This window comes from Leuresthes tenuis, unplaced genomic scaffold (assembly GCF_036924035.1).
Source record: "Leuresthes tenuis unplaced genomic scaffold, fLeuTen1.0.hap1 SCAF_17, whole genome shotgun sequence".
In the NCBI taxonomy this organism is placed as follows: Eukaryota; Metazoa; Chordata; class Actinopteri; order Atheriniformes; family Atherinopsidae; genus Leuresthes; species Leuresthes tenuis.
In genome coordinates, this window is record NW_027325371.1 from 4,167,608 (window position 1) to 4,194,442 (window position 26,835).

Below are 26,835 nucleotides of genomic sequence, written 5' to 3' on the forward strand. Positions count from 1 at the left end.
TTTGTGGGTATATCCGTCTCAGACGCTGAGCTCCACACCTTCAATCAACCATCTCACCTTTTCTTGTGGTGCAACATATATTCTCTGGATTATGGGCAGATGCAACCTTCATTAATCCATGAACGACGACTTCAGCTTGCAGGAATATCACCATATCTTCCATGCACTAATGCTGCTTTTTTCCAGTTTCAACTTGATCCCAACTTTGCTGTCGAAGTCAAATTAACATTCTTTATTTGGCAGTCTATGTTTGAAAGTTGGGACCAATTTATGTGGCGCTAATACTTTTTGCTGCAGTACACAGAACCAAACATACCCAAAATTAACCGAAACAGTGCATAAAAAGCCTCCAGTTGTACGAGTCTCTCAAAGCAGTCAATTTTCTATGTTTGTTATTCAAACGAGAAGAAAATAGGAGTAAAATTCAGAGGTTTAAAAGGAGGTTTGTCAGCTTTAAGGTTTAAGAACGGCCATTTAGAAATGTAAACACCAGCTGGATCCCCTAAGCAACAGATCATCGTTTGCATCTTTTAAAGAAACAAAAATTAAGCAGAATCCAAAGTTATTTCATGTAGTTTCCTAAATGCACACATAGATCACATCTAAATTACAGCACCTAAGGGCAACTTCCTCTTTTATAGGAAACTAGTCATCTGAGTAATGCACTTAAGCGTAGTACAGTTTGATGGATTATCATTCACTGAGGTAGAGTTACCTCAAAATGTTCAGTGTTTGATTTACTCGACTGAAAATTGGCAGGAGAAACACAGCTGCGCTCGAGTTAAAAATGGAGAGTATTATGTAACTCACAGCCTGAAGGTGAGCGTTATCAGCCGATCTATCGGATCCGGGCCCTTTCTGTTTGTAAAAACAGCGCTTTATCAAATCAGTGCTGATCTCTGGGCAGTCTGAGTATTTAGCATTTTCACAGAGCTGGACACAATCTGCAGCTCATGGAAGCAAAAGGCTGAAGGTTTTCACAAGCTCATTTAGTCAGAAATACCCCCGAAATGACCCGAATACCGTAAAGACGCTTCAGGTTTCAATCTGCAGGATTCTCATCGACACCTCTCGGTGTTTGGATGGTTGACAGCTCGTGCGGTTCTTCTGCGGAATCCATTCCTCACACACCTACCTTCATGGGTTCATCCCAAAACACTCGCTCTTCATTGCATGAGAGCGTCACTTATGTACTGGGCACAAATGTTAGTTATTTCTGTCAGGATTAAAGGAGGCAGCTGCAGAATTAAACAGAAAGCCTCACAAATGAGTACATCTGCCTTTTCCACTGAATGCATATGAAGAATAGACGCGTGTAAAAGCCCGTTCAACATTAAGAATGTCCTCGAGTGCACCAATATCTCTAATAGCTGTATAAATAAAGAAAGATATTCGCAAAAAAAAGCAGGACGTTGAAAAATAAGCTTCCGAGTGGAGCCATTATTTCGTTACCTCTGGCAGACAGCGAGGCACCTGGGAAATCTGAGCTGATTTTAACGGGCAGCAGCAGCAGGCCAGCAGAAAAACTAGATCACTTTCTTTAGCTAATTAGCCCTTTATAATACCAATCAAAAGAACCCCACTCTGAAACACAATGGCCGGCCAAGAAATATATTTGTCTTCCATTTGTAAGAAACTGGCAGCGGAGAGACTCCAGGACTGAATATTATTCAACTAAGACATTCCAGGGGATAAAATGTTGCATTAAACCAAGATCTAAGAGTCTGGTTTAGTCAGTGCAACCGATTTTATTCCCAAACAAACAGATGAGAAGATGAAACTCTTCAGATGCTTCAGACTGACTCAGTCAGTTAGCATCAAAAGCTGAAATGAGGTCATTAGGACACTTTTTTAACGTTTCAGAGGCACTGTGTCGAATATGTCTGATCTTCGGTATACTTAAATGTTCCTGCTGTGTTCTGATCATACTGCATCGTTCTTTGTCCCGTCTTGTGGTTTAAAAACCACGTTTAGTCGTTCCGCTTAATATACGTGATGTAATCCATGTTCCATTTGTGTTTAGTGAGTTGTGATATGCTGAGGTTCAATGATCGCATTACCGCATCTACCGTTTGCTTTTTATTCGCTCACATAAAACCACGCGAGCCAAAAATAGATTGAAACCTTATTTAAAATGTTATTAAAGCATAGTTTTTCAGTGTAAAATCACAGCGTTTGCAGATTGTAATCATCTTAGAGGTCCTCAACGAAAGCTGAGCCAGCTTCACTCCAGCTGTGCGGCGTGTGCGCGGTCGTGCGCGGCCGTGCGCTTTGAACTGCTGCGGTGTCGGCTGCTTCTGTGGATTTTCACCACTTTCTGCTGCTGCAGAGCAGCTCCGATATAATGGGCATGAACACAGTTTTGTATAATCCACGATTCACGTGATTTGTAAAATGAAGACGTAAATGTTTGCTTAGCTGTAATTTGAGACCAGTCGCATGCAAATGCTGTAATTAAAGTAAAATCATAATCATTACATGCAATAACATATTCTTTATGTCTGTAACACACTGCCCACACACTAAAACTACAGTGAGATGTGTACCGTTGCTAAAAATTAGGTCACGGTGATGACCAGTAAATGTTTCAGCTGTGTTTTTAAGCTGAAAATCGCACCGCAGCTAAATTCTAGATGGCAAAAGGCTGCAATCCGGGCGATAAATCAATTTTCTCTTTAACTTCTGGGCTACTTTTACATGCCAAAATGGGAAATTTGATGATATTCATGTTAGCAAATGAGAAGATTGTCGATTTCTGTAATTGCATCTAATCTCGCATGTTAACTTTGTTTTTTCTCCCCTTTGATTCCATCTTGAAACGGGTTATTGTGTCACATCTCTAGAAAATATGGGAGAGATTATCTGAGGTATGTTTTCAGGGTTGTTTGCAATCACATGGCTTGTGTAGTTCCTTTGCTTTTCTTTCTTAAAAAGCATATACTCTGGGTTTATGTGTAGCTTTTTACTACTAAACTGTCAAAATAAAAGCAAGCGAGCTGCGCAGCTGCAGTAGAGAGCTGTGTTTTAATCCAAAAACATGGAAGATTACATAAAAAACATGCATTTCCACACTCAGAACACAGCTAGTGTGAACCCAGCTTTGAAACTCTACCGTGGAAAGAAAAAACACGACAAAGAAAATCAAAATCCAGACTCTCTGAGTCCGAGTTCCTTTGGAGGTGAAGAGGAGAGGAACCATCAGCTTGTTATCATCACAGTTTAAAAGCCAGCCTCTGCAACTGCATGGAGGTGCACGTGGTCAGGTTAACCTGCATATATAAAGCAACTTTAATGCAGACTGATAAGGTGTGAGAGCAACATATCGCTGACATCTCAGGGCCCGTTTATGCTTGGAAGGTTTTTTCCAGCGTCGCTCTCAGCCCCTGCAAAGTAAAAGTTTTGGGGCTTTTCTTTTCAATGCAGACAAACAGCGTTTGGGCTTCTGATTGGCTGGAAGTTAGCTCCATCAGCATATAAACATCTGTGTTCTCTGCAGCAGAGCAGGGCTAATGAACCAGCAACACAAGCAATTGATAGCTCAGATATTTCTTCATATCTCTGAGAGCGCCCCCGAGTGGTCAGAAAACGCCACGAGGAATTATATCCACAGCATTAACAACATTAACTTAGGCATTTTTCACAGAAGTCATCGTGTTGTTTGTAGCTAGATTCACTCCCTCTGGTCAGTGTAATGGTGGTCTTTATGAAAATAAGCCTTAAATTCTTAATATTCATGTTTTTGTCCAATCAGCATCACTGAATGTCTCACTTACCACCTTCTTGTCCAAATATGGTGACCACTGATGGGAGGCTTTAAAAAGGGAAGTTCACAACGCAATGAGCAATCTATAAAACAATCAATCTATAAAACAATCAATCTATAAGAGTCCAGAGTCGTTTTGTTGCACTGGAAACTGTTGAGCAGCAGGCTTACAGAGTGTTAAAAGAGAAAATTAAAGAAAAATTAGCATATTCATCGTAAATCATGACTAATCATTTACACGGATGACACATACTTTAAATAATATTTCCATGTTTGTGTATTAAAACGACCAGAAGAGCCAAAATATTGCCTGCAAACAGCTGCATGGCTTTCAGTCAGTGTTCCTGTTTCAACAGCAGAGGGAGTAAAGGCATCAGATATGGGACAGAGCTGATCGAAGGATGCACACAGAGCAGCTTTGGGCTTCAGAGATAAACAGCATCAAATTCACAAAATATGACTGCAATATAAACTGTGAAAGACAACAAACCTGGGCTTTGTCATGTGGCTTTTTGCTTCTTTCAACTAGCTCAGCAGCAAAGCCAGGCCCGTAAAAGAGCTCTTAAGACAAGTTAGTGCCAAAAATATTCCATTTGGAGATTAATTTAACATCATAGAGCCGAGATGTCTTTAGTAAATATAATTATAATACAGCTTGAATCAAAACATGGAGCCATTATCGATTTGGTCTGATTTTAAACAGTATTTATAAGTAATAAAACCAAGAATCCCACTAAAAGCATCCCTGCATCACCAGCTGAGTGACCTCATAGGAAACCACAACCATCTTCTTCCTTCAGGAAACATCTGGGCCAACACTTCACAACTCATCCACAAAGAAAGAATCAGGGGTGGGGAAGCAGGGGGATGAAGGCTCTTAGCTTGGTTTCGCTTTCAACTGAGGGGCAATAAGAAGAATTATAGGGGTCAATACAAGTCATTGTTTCCACTGACCCAGCACGGCGTGGGCTTACGTTTTTTATCTTTCTGCAATAATAAGTCGCAGCTTTTAGAGATTGCTGCAAACATTGATGAAGAATAATGCAAAATTTAATTCTAAAAAGCACATTTATATATCTAACAGTGTTTCTGGGTTCTCATACAACAGCAGCCTTTACCAACCTTCTGAGGATCCAGACTTAGTTTCAGTGGAGAAAACATCGAAAGAACCCCTGATGGAAAATGAAGCCACATCTCGGCGCACTTATCAGGGAGATATTTCCTTCAGAGACTCCTATGAGAGAAGACAACACTGAGGAAGGTCTGCAGAACTCTGGTTTGGGAACAGAAGAGTTATGACGATGCATTCAGGCCTGACACTTCTTCTTTTGTCCAGTTTCCTCAAATGTTTTAAGGACACACTGCACACCATGCTGAGATATGCCAAGTTTTCAGCTAATAGCTCTTTGGGAATCACCTTGTTGCTGCAGAAATCCTATTTTCTGTCTGTCAAACTGTGTTTTCTTTGCTGTTTTTCATAGATGCAACTAAAGAAATGGGAACAAATTAGGTATTTTGAAAGCTTGGAGAACTGGTGTGATATTTCAAGAAAGTCTGGTTGCTTGCAAGCAAAATGTAAAGAAATTAGGGTGATCAAGACTTTTGAATAAATTAAAATCAGCGGCACACATCTGTTCGACCCCCTGTGGTTTTCTCACTGATAGATTTTTTTTGTTGTTGTCAGAGACGCAAACAAATCTCACCTGAAGCAGCCAGGGAGAGTCACGTGGCTTTAGCCAACTTTAGTTTTATAACAAGAATCAGAAACGCAAATCCTACTCGAACTTTTAACGCAATTAATTTAAATATCCTAAATAAAAGTTCTTACCGACTGCAGCGCCGCTAGTTTAAACGCCCGGGCAGTGCGCATGCGCGAGCGCAATTCAGCTTGACACGGCTGAAACCAATTCGCAACTGATTAGATAGACATATATATTTATATACATAGATATATATATATGTATATATGTAGAGAGAGAGAGAGACAGATAAACAGACAGATGGAGAGAGCTCGATAGAGGGCTGACCGGTGGTCTGGTGGTTCGCACCGTCGCCTTCCTTTCTGTGTGGAGTTTGCATGTTTGCATACATCTCCCCGTGCATGCGTGGGTTCTCTCCGGGTACTCCGGCTTCCTCCCACCGTCCAACATAATTGGGGTCTCTAAAATAGTCCTGAAGCAGAGTAGTGAGTGTTAAGTCGTTTGTTATGACCTCCATCTGACCCGACCCGACGGATTAAGCGGGTATAGAAAATGGATGGATGGAGATAGATAGAGAGATAAACAAACAAACAGACAGACAGATATAATCCATCCATTCTTCCATGTTCTATTCTCACGTGATCTAAAACGTAGAATGTGACATAAGGTGTTGGTTGCTCCCATCGGAAGGTTTTAAAAGGGAAACACACAGTTTGACCAAGTAAAGCATCATAAGTACATCAAAGTCTTTGGGCAGAAATATAGAAAGCACAACAAAAGCAAAACAGATGGGCAGAAAGGGAGATTCAGAGATGAATCACCACTCCAATAAAACAAAGAAAGTTGACTGGCTGAAGAAAACAAGCACATTTCCACAGGGGTTGACATCAGGTAAAGGACCAGTGGAGATGGCAGCCATTAACTCTGCAGTGAATCCACAGGTGGACACCAACATTTAAGGATGATACAGCATCTTGCCACAGAGCAAAGAGCACACAGTCCAATCTTCAATCTGATAGAAAACTGCTCCTTTACAAAAAAAAGTTGGAACCTAATCCATAAAGAATACGAACACTTAGGCATGCATTAAGTCCTTAATTCAAGTAGTCAGAAAAGCCAGAGGATGGAGATTTTTCTGGTCCATGATCCTTTTATTTCTCTCTCTGCTTGACTTAAAATAAATGGTCTATTTGTAGGTGTGTTTGCCTGTTAAATTAAATAGTTTAAATAGACTTGTTTAGTTTTCTACAAGATAAAACCATCATTGTACTCCATAATTTTTGCCTGGAGTACACCCCCCACATACACACCCAGCAGGACAGCAGTGGGCCCCGCTAAAAAGGTCCAAAAATGTACCAATATTCAAGCTAAAATGCTTCCAATCTTCTACACTACAGCTGGAGCGACAAAGCATATATAAAATAAAGACATTAGTGCACGAGTGTCAATCAAGATCTGAGTTTATTTGTGTCATTAACACAATTATATTACACGGTAATAGTCCATTCGTGGTCAGAGCAAACCACAATCACCAGAGGTACTGAGGTACGGCCTATATCAATACATCATCCGTGACATTATTGTAAATTTCACTTTATGCACCCCTTGCATACGTTTTGAACCCATAAATCCTAGCAAAATTTCGTAATGTTCACTTCATTGTGACAAATGAGAGAATTCCCGAGATTCTAGTGCAGGGATGTCAAACTCCGGTCCTCGAGGGCCGTTGTCCTGCAGGTTTTAGATATTTCCTGCTCCAACACACCTGATTGAGATCAATGCCTCATGAGCTGGTTTGTGCAGAATGTAACAATCTTTTGAAGAGATTCAATTAAGTGTTGAAGCAGGGAAACATCTAAAACCTGCAGGACAGCGGCCCTCGAGGACCGGAGTTTGACATCCCTGATCTAGTGCGATTAAACCCACAACGAACAAAAATATTTCATCCATTTCGTTTAACACGTCCATTAAATGTACACAAAACAAAGTAAAAAGGGTCAAATTCAGTGCAGGAAAGAGGCAGATTCTGTGGAAACATTTGATTAGAAATTATCCAGCGATAGCTCCGACATCCTGGAAGGACTGGAGCGCATGATTGCACAAACGAGACACCACAGTTCTGGTTAACACAGCACAATGGAACAGAAATGATTCACACCAGCCTTTTAATGAGGGCGGCCGGTCATGCACGTCATGCCTGAGTAAACAGCCAGCTACGAAAACAAGTGGCAGCCCACACCATGCCACATTAACCTCCATGCAGCCGTAAAATCCATACAGCCTCCCAAAAGAAAATAAAACAACAGCAGTAAAAGTGATGAAAGCCCTTGAGTGTCAGCCTCCTTTCCATCAGTTGCATTCATTTCTTCTGGCAGTAGTTTTTGTAATTGCTGCAGGCCTTCTGCATGTCTGTTAAGAAACCCGGGACCCCGCTCTGTGTAAAACACACACACACACACACAAAAAGGCATCTCAGTCAGTGAGCGTCATGAACACATGTGCCAAGAGGACCCACCTAGGAGGGGCAACATAAAGGGAACTGTTGACGTCACCCTGCAATACATCTGCAAACAATAACGATGGAAAAGTGCCAAGCAGGCAGAGGGATGGAGCTCTCTGAGCCCTGAGAGTGAACCCTTTTAACACCCTCTCCCACACCATCAAAGGTCCTTTAAAGCCGGTCAACACAGAACACATGTACATTTCAGAGACTGTGAAGTGTTAGTGGGAAATAATTCCTTCAAGATTTCCATGTCTGGGAAAGTAAAAGTGTCTCTTTTAATAAACGAGTATATGTCAAGTCTGAATATATTCAAACTGATGAGGAGCAGATAGAAGCTGAGACTTGTTTTGATGGATGTTCAACGCTTAGATTCTCGTGTGAATTTTATTTCACTGTCCAAGAAACAACAATCTTCACAAGAAGTCCCTCAAAACCTCCACATGAGGCCATTTTACATCAATTAAAACCATGTTTTTGCACATTTTAATGCCCTGAGGACCCCTGAGGGATTGTATTTCAGTGTAATCTACATGTGCAGCTTGTTTGGAGAAGACTTTTAACTCACAGCCAAGTTAGCTTTTGTACGGGACCTCAACGAGTGGACCAAGTTCAGCTGAAATTCAAACCTCTTGTGCGACAATCACTGTTATAATTCTGTGGATTCTTGCAGGGTGGCTGAGAAAACATCATTAAAAGTCACGAGGAGATTGCCACCTGATTGGCCGGCGAGTTAAGACTGAGGAGTGAGATTGGTTAGGGAAACATCTGGATATAACTGCAACATATGCAAAGACACATCCTCACAAAGCATACAGTAAATATGGAGCAAAGTGCACAGATGACAGCAGAAGTGTTTCCACTGACAAAAAGAAGGGGTTGAACCAGACAGAGATACACTTATTCTTCAACATTCGGTGTTAAAAAGGTTTAATTCTGACCACTTCTGCAAATTAGCTGAAACTTTTCTAAAATCTAAAATCTTAAATGACGTAATTAAGACATTGCAGCAGTTCAACTTGCTCAACTCAGCTCAGTCTTTTGATTACCTTCAGTCTGCCAACTCAAATCCTCTGAGGAATCAGCCCATGCACGAGCTGTGTTGCACAACCTAAAAACTGTTTAGTTTTTGCAATCTTTTTGCATTCATTGTATGCATTTGCAGCACGCTTTGTCAAACCGATGATGTGTTCTACATTTGCAGCACAGCCGTATTTTTCACTCATCGGACTAACCTGCACGATGACAAATGATGCAAAAGGGTTAATGAGCTCACGGAAATGCGACACCGAGGGGTTCTGCTCCATTTTGATGGGAGGGAGGACATGTTGCATTCAATTCTGCACTTTAAATATCTGACCTGAGTGGTTAAGCTGCTTAATCTAGTTTAAAATGTCTGAGTGTTGTTGTCCTTTATGTAAAGCTCTTAATGTTTTATGCCTGCACGGTTTGTGTTCACTGCAGGGAAATTAATTAGCTGACAAGATGTGCAAATCATAACATTACAGCATAAATTCACTCACCTTTGCAGCCCAGTTCACCAGCCAAGTAGGAATCATACCCCCAGGGTTGTCAAAGTAATTCATGAAAACTGAAATGCAATATTTGGTCAGTCTGAATACAAGAGAAAGTATCAACTGATTAATGTTCAGACAAACATCTCAAAGTGAGATAAATGCAACCTCAGATTAACAAAACATGACATAGTACACTGTGTCATTGTTTATGTAACAAAAACTAAGACAAAAAGCAGACGCAGTGCATAAAAAAAACTAAGTGAACCCTTACTGCTCCCATAGGAATTAAGAGTGTAAGTAGCAGCCAGGAGCTGTTGAGCAATGCACTGATTAATTGATCATCAGACAGTGTGAGCAGCTCTATAAAAGCAGAAGTTCTGTCAGTTTAACACGATGCCAAGGAGGAAAGACATCAGCAATGATCTTAGAGAAGCTGCCCATCAATCTGGGAAGGATTATAAGGCCATTTCTAAACTATCTGGAGTCCATCATTCTACAGAGAGAAAGATTATTCACAAGTGGAAAACATTCAGGACAGCTGTCAATCTTCCCAGGAGTGGACGTCCCAGCAAGTTCACCCCAAGGTGAAGAAGCCCAGAGCTACATCTCAGACTCTACAGGCCTCAGTTAGCATATTAAAGGTTAAAGGTCATGACAGCACAGTTAGAAAAAGACTGAACAAGGATGGCTTGTTTGGAAGGGCTGCAGGAGAAAGCCTCTTCTCTCTAAAAAGAACATGGCAGCACAGCTTAGGTTTGCAAAGCTGCATCTGAACAAAGCTCAAGACTTCTGGAACAATGTCCTTTGGACAGACCAGAGCAAAGTGGAGATGTTTGGTCATAATGCACAGCAGCACGTTTGGAGGAAACCAAACACAGCATATCAGCACAAACACCTCATACCAGCTGTCAAGCACGGTGGTGGAGGGCTGATGATCTGGGCTGGTTCTGCAGCCACAGGACCTGGGCACCTTGCAGTCATTGAGTCCACCATGAACTCCTCTGGATACCAAAGTATTCTAGAGTCAAATGTGAGGCCATCTGTCCCACAGCTAAAGCTGGGCTGAAACTGGCTCATCAACAGGACAAAGATCCCAAACACAGCAGCAGATCTACAGCAGAATGTGTGAAAAAGAAAAGAATCAAGGTGTTGCAATGGTCCAGTCAGAGTCCAAACCTCAGCCTGACTGAAATGCTGTGGTGGGACCTTAAGAGAGCTGTGCAGAAACCAATGCTGCAAACCTCAATGAGCTGAAGCAACGCTGGAGAGAAGAGTGGCCGAGATTCCTCCAGAACCATGAGAGAGACTGATAACGTCCCACAGGAAACCATTACTGCACCTTACTGCTGCTGGATCAGGGGTTCACTTAGTTTTTTCCAAAAAGCAACATATTATATCTGAGAAGTTGCAACAGGAGAATGTCCAAATTCTTTCTCCATTCATTCTTTTTATGACTAATCCTTTAATTTGTGACAGTTAATATGTTGAAATTGTTTAATCATTTCACCTTTAGTCCCGCAGGCTGCGTCGCCCTCCAGAGCGACGCTCTGTTTGTAGTCTTTGACCCGCAGCACGCTGCTCTTCTCTGCACACGGTGCCTCCTGGGAGCTCCTGGCCAGGATCACCCAGATCTTCCTGCCATCCACGTCCAGGTCTCTCCGCTCCCTCACATACACGTACTGAAGTTTGAGCTGTTAGGGAACATGTCCCGTGAGAGAATACTGGCCTCTTTGTAGCTCCAGCAACTAAATCCGAAGTTCAGAGAGAAGAGACAGCTTGTGTGCACGTTTGAGAGCTGAATGCATTTCTTGTGGACCAGAAGGATACATCTCTGTTCGACAGAGGGAATGGATACTTCACTTCCCAGTAGATCGCCGACTGTCCACCAAAGTCTTTCTCATAGAGCTCTGAATAAACAAAAATGACAAAAACATTCAATACAACGACATTCGTGATATTTCCAGAGGGGGAAACATCTCTAAAGCTACGGTGGGAGGTGACATCAGCTGAAACAAAGAATCGACCTGGTTGATCAATCAAGATTTAACTGATAAGATGAAGCAACTAAATCTGTTTGCAAGCTAGCAAACAAACAACAAACTGATCCACCAGCTTTACCAGGAACCGTTTTCTGACATTTCGTCCAATGGAGTGAAGACAACTGTTGCTGACTGAATAGTTTTGGTTTTGTTTGGCCAAAAGCAGTCAAATATGGTGGCAAACGTGTCTAATTTATCAAAGTAGGCCATAAATGATACTTTCAGAGGTATGTAGTGGCTTTTTAAGTTACTATGTTGAAAATAAAGATGTTTTAATATTGAAACTTGAAGTACACAGATGTGTTCAGTTGAAATTTGGAGGCCAATTCTTCAGTTTGAGTGTAGAAACACGACTGAAACCAGCAATGGCGAAGAACTTGATCACATTGTATGAGGGGCTGCATTCAAATAGATGGTTTACATGCTAACCATATGGAAAATTATGTATGAGAGACCACAGCGGCACCCATTTTCACTGCATCTGTTGATGGGGTGTCCCTTTCCTTACAGGAACATTTCCATCTCTATTCCCTGAATATCAATTTCAAGAAGTAAGGGCGCAGTTGAAATTAAGGGGAAGGGGTGACACTGTGAAATGGGACTGAGCCTTGGTCATTATTCGAGGAACAAAGTCATTTCTCATGATAACGGCTTTCAGGGTCTCTTCATTTCCATCACGTATAACTGAAATGGGATATTGTGTCTGCCTTAAAGGGGAACTCCGGTATTTTTAAACCTTATTTATGGCATGAAATACGTTCATCTACTCATAGTTTGGTGAAAGTCGCCGTCCTTTGGAAGATATTTAGATTCCTCGAGATCCATATAACAGAGTGAACGGGGCTTAGACGATGCAGCCTCTAAATAAGGCATTATCTGTCTTTATTTCACCAATACTTTAAGAAGAATGAATGAATGAACGTGTGCTATAGCTCTGTTATATGGATCTTGAGTTATCTAAATATCTTCCAAAGGACGCCGACTTTCGCCAAACTGTGAGTAGATGAACGTATTTCATGCCAGAAATAAGGTCTAGGTTTAAAAATACCGGAGTTCCCCTTTAAGACGGCTGATTTCTAACTTGTAGAATCAGTGTCTTAAAATAAAAAGACTGAAATCTGTAACCGATAGGTCTGCAGCTGAGCTGCACTGTAGGAAATACAGGCAAAAATGCTAAGAATTTAGGTAGAAAACAATTAAAACATGATGCTGGTTTCATTGACCTCTAACTAAAGGCTATGTGGTCCCACTTGGATGTTAAACAGCTGGAATGAAATTATCTCCACAAATCTTTGTGAAAGAACACAACAAATTAATAGGAAATACTCTCTTATTCCTACAGACTACATGACAATCTGAAAAATGCTTCAAACTACAACAAAAACCCATTGTTCTTACTTCACTACAGACTGGAGCTAAAACACGTTACCTGCTTGTTACTGCAGATGTGCATGAAAACAAAGGCAATTAAATGGAAAGGGTTAAAAACGCAAAGGTTATGGCAGCTCGTGGCTTTTATCAACATGGAGAATGATTCCGGGGGAAGTTAATGAAATGAGGGATGGGAAGGATCAGTATCTGTTCTTTTACCTTTCACATATCCATCCCAATGCTTCCGATACGCCAAGTCCATGTAGACGTCTGCACACAGCTCTGGAGTGCAGGTGGTGAGCACACCAAAGACTTTGTACTCGTAAAGTCCGGTTTCCTGAAAACAGCACATGAAAGCTCTTTTTTTTCCAACTGCAGGCCAAACACCACACCCACCCTTGCCTTGCTAATCCCAAACCACACAACTCTGATTAGAGCCAGCCAGGGACACACCCTCACAGCGAGGAAGAGTTTGGGACTGGATTCAAACCCGAGATTCTTCTCATGCAATAAGTACATAAAATGCACACTTATTTGGGGGGAAGATTTCCAATGGAGCGGGTGCTGGAGAATAAAGGTGCTCAGACCAAATATTCACTTTAAAGCTCCTTAGAATTGTACAAACTCTGTTTTTGTCTCCTATACTGTGTTAAGTTTGTACCTTTTTCCCCCATTTTCCTTGCATAATAAAGGTACTCAGACCAAATATTCACTTTAAAGCTCCTTAGAATTGTACAAACTCTGTTTTTGTCTCCTATACTGTGTTAAGTTTGTACCTTTTCCCCCATTTTCCTTGCATAATAAAGGTACTCAGACCAAATATTCACTTTAAAGCTCCTTAGAATTGTACAAACTCTGTTTTTGTCTCATATACTGTGTTAAATTTGTACCTTTTTCCCCCCATTTTCCTTGCATAATAAAGGTACTCAGACCAAATATTCACTTTAAAGCTCCTTAGAATTGTACAAACTCTGTTTTTGTCTCATATACTGTGTTAAGTTTGTACCTTTTTCCCCCATTTTCCTTGCATAATAAAGGTACTCAGACCAAATATTCACTTTAAAGCTCCTTAGAATTGAACAAACTCTGTTTTTGTCTCCTATACTGTGTTCAATTTGTACCTTTTTTCCCCATTTTCCTTGCATAAAAAAGGCGCTCAGACCAAATATTCACTTTAAAGCTCCTTAGAATTGAACAAACTCTGTTTTTGTCTCCTATACTGTGTTAAGTTTGTACCTTTTCCCCCATTTTCCTTGCATAATAAAGGTACTCAGACCAAATATTCACTTTAAAGCTCCTTAGAATTGTACAAACTCTGTTTTTGTCTCATATACTGTGTTAAATTTGTACCTTTTTTCCCCATTTTCCTTGCATAATAAAGGTACTCAGACCAAATATTCACTTTAAAGCTCCTTAGAATTGTACAAACTCTGTTTTTGTCTCATATACTGTGTTAAATTTGTACCTTTTTTCCCCCCATTTTCCTTGCATAATAAAGGTACTCAGACCAAATATTCACTTTAAAGATCCTTAGAATTGTACAAACTCTGTTTTTGTCTCATATACTGTGTTAAATTTGTACCTTTTTTCCCATTTTCCTTGCAATCTAAAAAGAAATGACGGGTGTCTGAATACTTTTGCACTGTAATGTACATTAAAAAGCTCACTGCATTCGTTCAAACTCCCTGGTTTCATAAATCATTGAAACTAAACAGAGGCGAGAGGTTGACCAGTGAAGCCGGTTTCTGGGTCAAGAGAAACAACAGTTTCCGGATATTTCCCAAACTGGCCGCCAGGGTGTCACTGCTGCTGTGATTGTTGCTGATAAATATATAATACAAGACATAACTTGACATTCTGGGGAACTTGGGGAGGTATGAGTGAAGATCTGTGATAACTCAGGCGCTATCGGCGCTGCAGAGGAAACCCGCAGCCGCAGAAACTCATTCATCTGTCAGTGTTGCTCAGCTTTTCCTGCAGCAGCAGCTGTTCTCGGATCTCCCACCTTGTCGTAGAGCCGGTAGATTTTCACGCCCATCGTCTCAGTGAAGAGCTCCCATCCTCCGTCCAGCTGCGGCTCGTCCAGCTCCTTCCAGGCGCTCTGGAACTCCTCATCCGTAAATTGCAGCGACATGACGGCTCTGCTCGCCTCACACCAAATGTCAGCTGACAGCGAGAGTCAAACGCTGGGCTTCCGGCTGGAGCTTTCAAAACAAAAGCTCAATGAATTACGTTATTTTAAGGAGCTTGAATTTCGATATCTGGTCTGAGCTCCTTTATTCTCCAACACAGCCTGAACCCTCTGAGACAAGCTTTCTGTCATTTCTTTAAGGAGTCTTCAGGAATAGTTCTCCAGGCTTCTTGAAGGACATCCCAAAGCTCTTCTTTGGATGTGGGCTGCCTTTTGTTCCGTTCTCTGTCAGATGATCCCACACTGCTTCAATAATGTTGAGGTCCGGGCTCTGGGGAGGATTCATCCCTCCATAAGACCTGTTGCCACTGATTTTCAGTCCACTTCTTGTGTCATTTGGCACAGCTCAGCCTTTTCTCCCTGTTTCCCTTCCTTAAGAATGGCTTCTTGACAGCCACCCTTCCATGGAGACCATTTCTGATGAGGCTTGGGCCAACAGTAGATGGATCAGCTGAAGGTCCAGATGCATCTCTCAGGTCCTGTCAGGTCACAGCTGGATTTTTTCCTCTTTCTTAAGGACATCACTTTCAGATCCTGTTCATCTGCTGTAGATAGTTTTTTAGGCCTGACACTTCTTCTTTTGTCCTCCACTTGTCCAGTTTCCTCAAATGTTTTAAGGACACACTGCACACCATGCTGAGATATGCCAAGTTTTCAGCTAATAGCTCTTTGGGAATCACCTTGTTGCTGCAGAAATCCTATTTTCTGTCCGTCAAACTGTGTTTTCTTTGCTGTTTTTCATAGATGCAACGAAAGAAATCGGAACAAATGTTGTGTCTTTGCAAGAAGTTGTCTTAAAAATGCAATTTAAAAATGGCTTAACTACCAAAAAAAAAAAAAAAGCACTTTATGATAATGATTATGTGGAAGAACTGGACTGAAAATGTGTGTAAAAGCAGCCAATAATCACAGAAAAGCCTGGAGAACTATTGCTCAAGAACATTTCTAAAGATAACAAGAAAGCCTGGCTGTTAGGAAGCAAAATGTGAAGAAATGAGGGCCGGAACAGTGCAAAATACTTCATTCTATTTACTCCAGATACCTACACGTTAACATGGTGATAGGTCACGTTGCAGTTTAAGAATTTGAATTAAAATATAAACAATATCGCAGGAAATCGTTTGAGAACATGACCTTCACCTCAGTAAGTTGCAGCCCCAAAATCAGGATCTGTTCCCAGAAAACAGACACATTTTCCAAGTTTGGTCACTTTCAGCACTTGCAGCTCTGGAAAGTGTTATGTGAGCGTGACCTGTAGCTGAGTTTAGACAAACACATTCCCTGAATCACTTTAGAGCCAAATGTCGGCCCTATTTGAGCCAAACTGTCTCGTTCGTCTCGGTTGATTGATGTAGTCATAACGACCGTCAGCTTATCATTACACATGAGGCGTAAACAAATTTGATTTAATCTCATTTTATTTGGACCGAACTATTATGACACCCTGCTGTTTCCTGCAGATAACACAATGTTATGTGGAGAAGACACAATTTGGCAGATTTAAACACACTCCATATATGCAGAAATCAGGCAGGTGTCATATAGAAAGTTGTGATCATGCGCTAATAAAGTTGTTTCAAAGCTTTATGTCTCATTAACACAACTTAGAAACTCTGGAATAACATCATATGTTACCAGAGCAATGAAATGCTGCTTATACAATAATACAAAAACGTCTTTGTATAAAGCATAGGGGGCATTTTTCCCCTTTGAATGTCTTTTTAGAGCATATTTTGACGCTCTATTTAAGAACATATGCATAATTGTAGCATTTTCTGAGCTTTTTTTACATGTGAACACTTTTACTTTACTACAGAATGTCAATAAAATGTCCATCCATCTCTTCACAACTGAAGATCAACTCTCTTTTAATCTCACCTTCATATGAACATGTTTGTTGTCTTTTTAAAATGAAGATTTGCTATAATTGAAAGCGGTTTTTCCCTTTCAGAATCCACGTGTTTGTGAAGAAATCTCATGCTGATGCAGTTTATTAGGCCAAAAGAGTTGAGTGCAACAGGCACGGAAAATAAATACATTACTAGAGACACAAAATACCACAAAACATGAAGAAACTTGGTTGTATTGTGTGCTTTGGACATGGTTTTTTTATTTGTGAAACAATTGTGTGGGCTCTAATTCTGGAGTCCACACAACTCTGATTATGGTCTGGTACACCTCACCTCCACCTATACACCCGTCGTTCAGCAGCAACCTGTCATCTAAAAGAAGGAGAAGAGATGGTCTCAGGAAGCTGAACAAACTCTGAAGAAGAGCTATTTTCACGGACTGAAATGCAACCTGTGAGCCACATGAGGACGATATCAGTGTCATGAAAGGCTTAATGTTTGTTTATGCATTTAGCAGACGCTTTTATCCAAAACAGATAGGATAAGGAGGTCTTGCCTAAGGACCCCTAATGGAGATAGTACCTTTCATGCAGGGGATTTTAACCCAGATCTCACACACTAAAGGTGGCAATCATACCACAACACTATCCAGTCCATTAATCAATTTCTGTGTGAAAACCAGAATCTAGATTCATCCAGATGAAGACAGTGAGGTTTTTCCCCAATGACAAACCCTGGATCCATCCTACAGAGGGCAAGGAGTAAAGAAAGTAAGCTTTAGCAGAACAGTGTGAGAGTTGTAAAAGATCACAGGTTTTAAGGTGAAAGAGGATCAGACTGATGGAAGCCTGAACGTGTTTTTCAAAAGGTTCAGTTAGAAACAACAGCCAGCTTTCCCCTCACCGGCCTCCAGCTTCACACCCTCCCAGGACCCATAGACTGCCTCACAGCCTGCAGCCCAGTAACGGATCTTAACACAGCCTCACCAAAACCTTATCAAAATAACCGCATTCGGACAGAGACATTCTAAGAACTGTCCACCTCGAATTTAGTTATAAGACCTGCCCTTCCCCAGGGGAACTGTTTCATTTTGCATTCGCACATGAGTCAGGAACCTCGACAGGGACTGATGTGACTTTAGCGCCACTCAACAACAGAACAAAACCCGGGAAAAGTAAGGAGAGAAGAAAACAACAGCACCAAGAAGCTAACATGGAGAGCGAGGAGGCCACCGTGTTCATGGTCTGCATGGCGGTGATATTAATCATGGACGATCACATCAGGCGTCTAAGATCCGTGTCGTATGAGTAAACATTTCAGACAAGGGGCGGAGCTACCAGCCACCAAACACCTACATCATATGTGTTGCTATGGAACCCAGAAAAGACCTCGGAGAAGGAGCTAAAATGGTTCCAGGAACTGAGGGCCGTGGTCCCGAGTTCCTACAGTGGGAATGCGCCTAATGAGACCTCCACTGCCCATCCCCTCCAGCCTGTCTGTCTTCAGCAGTCAGGTGAAGATACACCTGAAAGGACAAAACCAGAACGATCATGTGGGATTTTAAAGCACCTCTTCAACTGTAGTCTGAGTCAGGAAAATTCCAGTAAATGTTGCAGGGCGGAAGCATTAAAGCATCCTGAAGAATTACGAGTCTGATTGTCTCTGTTAACCTTCAACTATAAACAGAAACAGTCGGTTTTTCTTTTCATATAGACACCACAGTCCAGACAGATATTGTTCAGGCTTCCTATATTTATGTATACATTGCTTCCATGTACTACATATAATCATATCTGGGTGATATGCATAGATTAGAAGTTTTCATTCAAGTGGAAGTGCAGAAATATTTCCATTAGTCTCTCCACAAACACTCAGGATTGCAGATAAATTCTATTTCTGACGTTAAATCATTGATTCGGGTTGCTCTGTTTCTAATTTGTTAAACAATAAAAGATGAACTGTGTTTGTCAGCAGTGGTTGTAATCACATTTAATAGATGAGTGAGCTGTTGCGCTAAAAACGTGTTGCCGATCTTGGGAAAGAAGAGATAAACGGTGTTGTGCAACACAGAGAGAAAAGTAGTGTCCTGAGAACTGAAATACGAGCCTCGCAGATATCATGACGTGATTGGTCGCGTGTAAATGATGAAAAATAACAATAAACAGCCATGAAATGTATTTATCTGTTCAGTGTGGATTATCTGCTTGTTCTGCATCTTGTGTGTCTGAGTAAAATGCTTCTTGAGTGGATTTCTGTCCTCTGAACTGAGGAAATGTATTTATGCAGAGCTGTGCAGCGTCAATGCGTGAAACTGTCGTTTTATTTTGAAGAAACCAGAAGGATCTGCCAGTTTCCTTGATCACGTGCAGCTTCACGCCGCACTCATCGATACTTGAGGCGGTCGCGCTCCTTGAGGATGGCAGTCTTTCAGCTCTTAACCTGAGGGCTTGTCAGGGAGACGTCTGTTATGAATGGAAGTCAGATTTCATGCGCTTTGTTTTGAGCTGCAACTCTGAGAAAAACAGCGTTCTCTGTTCATCAGAGGAGTGTGTCTGAGCTCCTCAGCGGGTTTCACTTACAGACGCGTTTCAGAGCCGCAGGGTGGACACTTTGGAGACTGTCCGGCATGGAAAACGGCTGTGAGGTAACGGACCTTCCCTCTCTCTGCTCGGACCTTTGTCGACCACGTCAACCAGATTTATGACCTTAAAAAAGTGTATTCTTACGTGTAACTTTTCCAACTTTCTCGTTTAAAGTTTAAAGTAAAAATTATACTCATTAAGTTGATGAAAAATCGGGAAAGAACTCTTTATTTTGTGCTTAAAAACCATTTCAAAGCTTAGTTTTTGACATAATAAACCTTAAAGACTCTTATGTTGCATGTTTTAAGATCATGGCTTCAGATCTGGGGGCTTTTCCACTTTTCTATCCGTCCCATTCTTTAAATGGACACAGATTACACTTAATTTCTTCAGTCTGTCCTGATGCTTTTTTCTTATCCTAATAATCTTTGCAGCTATAGTTGATCAAAGATTTGCCGCATCAGCTGCAATTTGTTTGATTTTCTTACAGAATTTTTTTTTTATGATGCTTTTGGCCACTTTTGAACCCTTCCTGTTCTTCAGTAAAGTTATCAATTTAGCTAATTTATAAAACGGATACAGAGATGAAAGTAAAGGGAACATATCTGTCCATGACATTTAGACGGTTGAAGCAGTTGTTTTGTGGTATTTAGAAAATCAAATGTGTCCAATCAGGAGTTTATTTCTAATTTCTTTTTTTTAATTGTGACTCTAAGATCGTCATAACCAACTAAAGTCTACATATGATCTCATTCCAGGTCGGGTCTGTTCTTTGTGGGAGTTGTTGGATCATTTAGCAAAATTAAAGATTAAATAACTCACAAAAACAGCTTTGAGACAATGAATAATCTGATTTTTTTTCATTTTTTCACTCATTTATGTGGTGCAGGTGTTGAAAAAGTGACATCAGGAAGAAAGTCTGTGAATTTTTATATTTTTCTTTTGTATCTTATTAACAGTTTATTACCTAAATTCCTTTCACCATGTTGATAAGAATTCCCCCGACTGGAAAAAGACCATTTTTGTATCAAATTTTAATCAAACAAATTAAAACCTGAAGGATTTTTCCCACGTCGCTCCAATAGCAAAATACTGAGTTGAATTTTCTTAACTAAAGAAAATCCTCAGTTTCACTGAAACAAACTCGATTGTTTGATTGTTCTGTTCATCGGATCATTTGAAGAGGAGTGAATGCTTTTACATGAACCTTGTTCAAAGTCTCAGTCTGAGAGAACAGAGGCTATGTTGGGAGCTCACCCGGGTATTTTATATATATTAATATCTGCTCCCAGGTATCTCATTATCTTCATTCGGTTGAGCAACAGAGGAAGTCCTGGCTCTGTTTTGACCCTTGTATAAATTCAGAGAGTTATTTGTGACATTTCTGCTGGTGTCGGTACCAGCATGTCCAATCAGGATCTAACTGAAGTATTTTGTCAGACATCTGTTGGTTTGTTCCAAACCAGAAAGCTGAGCTGCAAATGTAAACACACCCTCAAACACCAGCTGTGTTTAACCTCTTTAAAGGAGCAGTCTGTGGGGTTCAGTGACACCTAGTGGTGAAGTTATGAACCGCAATCAACTGAATACCTCATCCATTGCACTGAAAGGCCCTCTCCGGAGTCAGCGTTTGTTTTATCTGCGCTGGGTGTTTGTCGATAGATGGAGAAGTGGATACACATCATCTGACAGCTGTCTTGTCATTTTCTATCACAGCACCCCAAGCGGGAGGTGATCGATGGCACGCTACAGTTCTTGAAACAGTCCTTGTGTTCAAGCATCATCACTCCTGACCAACATCCTGCTTCTACACGCTGTAGCAGGGCCTCTCCTGTTCATCCCGTGTTTTGTTGCAGGGTTTTCTCGTACCAAAAGTATTTGTAAAATGAGGAAAGATCTGAGTTCAACAAGTATCGTGACGCAAAATCTCTCGAAACATGAAGAACTGCTCAGAAGATTGATTGTATCCAGTAAACGACTGTTCGGCTATGTTTGTTCTGCTGCTTTCAAGACATAAATCGATAAAAATCTGATTTTTTTTTCAGGTTAGCAATTAGAAACGGGCAACAACTAATGGTTAAAGTCGCCATAGCGCACAGTTTGTGTGTGTTCAGGTTCGTGCTGCAGTGGCACTTATCTGGTGTAACAAAAGCAACAATTCTTACTTTAACACTTTATGAAAACATACTCATTTCTCAGTATGGATAAAGTGAAATCCTTCATGATTCAGAGGGCACAGTACCGAATGGGAGCTGTAGCTTTTCTCCCACGATGGGGGCTCGAGTCAGAATTCTGGTTTTGTAATTAAAAGATGAACCGCAACATCTGGCAGGCTTGAAGCATAAGTGACGGTGTGCTTCTCGTCGACTGTTGCTCAGCATCTGAATCACAGCCTTCCGCCCAGCAGATGTGAGGGGAGAAGAATGAGCAGTTGTGAAATTGCTTGTGATTTCAAAGCTCCTTGCATTTCACAGAGCAGTTTGTAATGTCATATCTGCGCTCTCCAGGGAATGTCTCAGCTCGTGCTGGGCCGAGTGGACCTGCGTCATTCTCCTCTGGCTGGGTGAGGAGCCGGGTGGGGATTGTGCAAAGAGGTTACTTGGGTTTATTAAAGCAGCGTGTGCTGGTCAGAGCCTGGTGGTGAATTGTGAAATGTGGTGTTGAATTATAACCAAAAGCATCTGCTTGGCCTCTTTTTCTTTTGTGCTGTGTTTGTTCACAGACTGGACGACCCTGAAGAGGAATAGAGGGGAAAGGGCAACGAAGAGGGACCATCTGCGGTTGGTTAACAGAAAGCTGCTGCATCCTGCAATGCCAGAAGAAGCCAATAAGGACGCCATGAGAACACCAGCGACCTCAGAGAAGGCCAACAGCACCGAGCGCCCTGCAGCTGCCATGGCGACGGTAAACATCCCCCTGGTTAATGAAGTCCAGCTGACCGCGGCCACTGGTGGCGCAGAGCTCTCCTGCTACCGCTGCACCGTTCCATTTGGTGTGGTGGTTCTTATCGCTGGCATTGTGGTCACCGCAGTGGCGTACAGCTTCAACTCCCACGGATCCACGATCTCCTACTTCGGCTTGGTGCTCCTCTCGGCCGGACTGGTGCTTTTAGTGTCCAGCGCCGTCTGCTGGAAGGTGAGGCTGGAGAGGAAGAAGGAGAGGCGACGGGAGAGTCAAACCGCCTTGGTGGCACACCGGAGGAGCATTTTTACCTGAACTTCCAGCTTCAACTATCGCAAATCCTGGTTTTCTGAGTCTGTGAAGGATCTATCTTGATCTTAAGAAGACTGTGACAGAGAACCAGCTGTAATCAGATGTCATCCAGCATGTGTTGGATTTCCGATCTGACCGCAGACTCTCAAAGCCCAGAACTCAAAGCTTTGAACACAGTGTAGGGGATTTATTTGTCAAACAGACGTCCAGCATCTGGTGAGCTGGGAACCCAGCCAGGAGGAAAGTATCACAATTAAGATGAATTACCACTGTGTGCGGCGGCGTAGAGGAAGTCTCTCATTAATACGCTGTTGCATGTGGCAGCTTTGATTGTAATGCAAGAAATAGCCAGGAAGGAGAAAGTGGAAAATCCAGGAAAAACTATTCACACCTCATTTACTAAACCTTCTTTTGCACATATCTCTTTATAAACCGTCACAGTTCATCTTACAGGGAAGGGTTGCCTGTTATGAAAGTATGGTACGTGGTATCAGCATGTCTAATCGGCCGTTATGAACAGAGAGGACTATGTAACCTTTAATACATATTCTCTTACAGCACTTTCCTTTCATCTGTTAACAAAGTCAACATATGACACAAACTTGAGTATTATTGCTTATTATGGAAGATTTGTAACATTTAAATCGTCTTGTCCACAGTCCATATTGTAAAAAATAAAAAAGTAGTGTATGTTTTCTTTAATGTTGCATGTATTAATTGTTAACAAGACCTTATGAGTTTTAATAAAGTCGTTATTACTCAAACCTGTGTTCACTTTCAGAACAAATGAGTAGTTCTTTTGAGTTCTTTTGGAAATATCCAAGAGGGGATGTGAGAGATGAGATGAAGATGAAGTTGGCCTTGCTTTGCTCTCATGTTATCACACCCAAAAAGTGTCTAAATAACCTGAGAAATCAGCTGCATTTCTTTTATTGCAGCAGTTTGTCTGTTGGTCAGAGTTGGGTGTTTACTTGGTATCAGCCAGGCTTTGAGTAATCAAAGGAAATGTGAGGAACAGTGCGTTGGTGTGACGCTTCGTATTCCTCAGAGACGGTTTATGAGTTAGAGAAGTGATGAGCTTGCTTCCTCAAACACTTGATCAGAATAATTTCTAATCTTTATTCAACCATGAGACGAGTGGCCAAGACTGCAGCCACAGCACAGAGAGAGGCTCTAAAGAATCATAAAATCACAAGATAAATGGAATCGGTGTTGGTTGTCACAAAATGCCGAGTTAGAAAACATAAAAGTCACATAAAATGACCTGGAATTGATTCCACAAAATCAGTTCTGTGGTTTTTTATATTATTTAATTCACAGGAAGCATCCATCCGTCCATTTTCTACACCCACTTATTCCAATTTAGAGTCGCGGTGGGGCTGGAGCCTACCCCAGCTGCCAATTCAACACAAGCTCATTCAATATCAGGAATAAATCATTTATCTGAAGACTTGCTGAGCTTTTTTCTGGAAAAATGTAGCCTTGTAAGTAAGTAAGTACACCCCACCTGAGCGTACAACAAGCTGTAAGAGGTTTAGAGTTAGAGACAAACCTCAGAAGTTCATGTTAGACTGCATTTTGCACATGTTGCACATGCATCTTGTGAGTTTTGCTTTAAGTTGGAAAATGCTGAGGTTTCTGTTACACCCTGATACAGAGAGAGCTTCACTTTTAAAACCCATCCTTTGGCGAGCCCCTGAGTCAGAGTAAGCAATGCCAGATTTTTCCCTGCTTCTCTTTCTATAATAGCTGATTCACAACTGCTGATGCAACCTTTAACTTCTCCTATGGGAAGATTAAACTCAATTCAGACTTACTGAAGCAGCAACAGGTAAATCACAGCAGTTTGGATTTAGAAAAACGCACCCATCAACAGACAGATCGAAAGTAAATCATCATCTTTTCTCCTGAACTGATTCAATGATTCATTTCAAGTCAAATATTTCTTTATTAGTTGGAGCTCAACTTCCTCCGATTGTTCCCAAAAGGCATTTGTTTATCTCAGTGGTCGATACTTTGTCTAAGTGATTATCAGCCTTCCTTTCTGGCATCTTTACATAATTAAACATTTCAGGATATAAATTCTCAAATGTAAAAGGGAAGTTGAACTCTCCTGTTTGACCCTATTGGTTTTAAAATAGCCTGGACATGGAAGCATATTTATAGGCTGCATTGGCGTTGCTACGCGTCTGTGTGACACCAGACACTACAACTAAATGGTTTCCTTGCGTCAGAGGAGAACCTACAACACACTTTGTCACTTTTGGGAGATCACCGCCGCACACGCAGTCAGATCTGTAACACTTTTATGGGACACTTGACACACTAAGGCGTCTCCTCCTTGTTTGTCGGGTCGGAGGAAGCCAGACTAGAGCTGGAAAAATGGGAGACTTGATATGAAGTTTGACAGCTGCTCACCATCAGCGTCTTTAGCCTCCTGGCTGCAGAGTCTGTGTGCGTCACTTTTTGTGCCTCACACGGTTGTCATTCCACCCACTGCCACGCTGCCGGGTTAGTTTATCAATAAACAGGAGGTACTCAAGTGGAGTTGAGTTACCACAACAGAGTATTACTCAGTTACAAGTAAAGTCTTCAGCACAAGAATGAGAAAGTGCTTTAAAAGCCTTGCTCCTCTGGATTGATCATTTCTTTATTCCTTCAGTTTAGTCAAAGAAAATGTGGAAGGAGATAAAGAAAAGGATAAAAAAGGAAGAGAAAATAGTGCCAACCTGGATGGGTTAAATGCGGAGGAGTAATTTTGTGTATTTCATGCATCTACATGACAATAAAGTCTAAATCTAATCTAAGAAGAGCACCTCAGGACAGCTGTTTATTCACATTCTTGTCACCCTTCATTAGCTATTTACTTCAGTTTTGCCCATTCTGGTAACATTTAGGCATCACAACTACTTGGTTAGGTTTAGGAAAAGATTGTGGTTGGGTTCAGGAAATGATACACAGTCACAGTTTGCAAAGGCAACATTCATACTTTGATCATCCTCCTTTGCACTGCCGCGGTGTTCAGAAAGATGAAGACGAAGTTACGATGCATCCAAGAGCAAAGCAAGTAAATCAGATAAATTAAAGGGAATTTACCGGTTATGTCCTGAAGTGGAAATAAACAAATCCTCTGCACATCCTTTCATAAACTCACTGTTACAGGTTATTTGAAACCCTGTGCTCTGAAGCTGTGGAGCATGAAAGTTGGAGTGTGTGCGTTTCAAAGATTTCTTCAAAGAAAACAAGGAGATTTGAGAGGATTTGAACCGATCGCTGTGTTTTTTTATAGTCATCAGATGTAGACAAACTGTTGTTGGCTGGTGTTATGCCTTTAAATAACACTGCGATATCACATCAATCCAACCTGCACAAGAAAGAAAGGAAGAAGGAAGCAATACCAAGCGAAAAAAAGATTGAATAGAGAGGGAAACATAATTCACATTCCTCCCCTTTCACCACAGAAAAACCAACTGTTCTGTGAAATTCCAGCCTTCAACACACCTGACTGCACATGGTTCAAATCCTGGACAATTAAACATAATGAGCTGAGCTTTGCAGGCATCCTGCACCGTCCACTCCTCTCCGATAAAACAGCTGTGCAGCCGGAGCGTGAAGAGGCCGAGACAGACTCCCTGAACCAGCCGACATGACCGAGGTGTCATTTTCTAGAACAATACGTTGCACAGAGAGGCCAAATGTTTGTTTAATTAGACTGGCTCAGGTTATTCCTCAGTGTTACAGGAAGAGGAACGAATCTCTTCCAAGAGAAGGAAGGAGTCTTCTCCTGCTGACCATTCCTCCGGTTTTCATATCTGCTCCCAAGTGTTCTCACCATCTTAACATTTGCCAGGTCACAGCTGTCTTAACACTAGTCTGTGGAAGGGATTCTCTTGTAAAAAAAACTGTCCAAAAGGAAGTCTGAAACTCAATCATTTAAACGTAGTGAGCTCAGCATTAGATTAGATTAGATTAGATTAGATTAGATTAGATTCCCTTTGTTACAGCAGCAAGAAAGATAAAGATAAAGAAACACACAACAGCAGATAGTATCAGCAATAGCAGCAGTTGTACTTGGGTAGTGAATTGCACAGTGGAATGGTGGTTATTGC

The 26,835-nt window shown here is 41.4% G+C and overlaps 2 protein-coding genes across 2 annotated transcripts; one reads left to right on the forward strand and one right to left on the reverse strand.

Annotated features, from left to right (window-relative positions):
- Positions 1-6,905: 6,905 nt before the first annotated feature.
- On the reverse strand, positions 6,906-15,080 carry pctp (phosphatidylcholine transfer protein). The gene is made up of 6 exons (XM_072368749.1): positions 14,896-15,080; positions 13,110-13,227; positions 11,308-11,387; positions 10,988-11,159; positions 9,487-9,554; positions 6,906-7,897 (listed from the first exon to the last, which is right to left on the reverse strand). Exons 1-6 carry the CDS (start codon positions 15,022-15,024, stop codon positions 7,823-7,825), a joined length of 642 nt encoding a protein of 213 aa, XP_072224850.1. The 5' UTR covers positions 15,025-15,080; the 3' UTR covers positions 6,906-7,822.
- Positions 15,081-19,389: 4,309 nt separating this feature from the next.
- tmem100a (transmembrane protein 100a) lies at positions 19,390-23,394 on the forward strand. Its single transcript, XM_072368627.1, has 2 exons — positions 19,390-19,575; positions 22,236-23,394. The coding sequence occupies exon 2, from the start codon at positions 22,325-22,327 to the stop codon at positions 22,727-22,729; it is 405 nt and encodes a 134-aa protein (XP_072224728.1). The 5' UTR covers positions 19,390-19,575; positions 22,236-22,324; the 3' UTR covers positions 22,730-23,394.
- Positions 23,395-26,835: the final 3,441 nt, after the last annotated feature.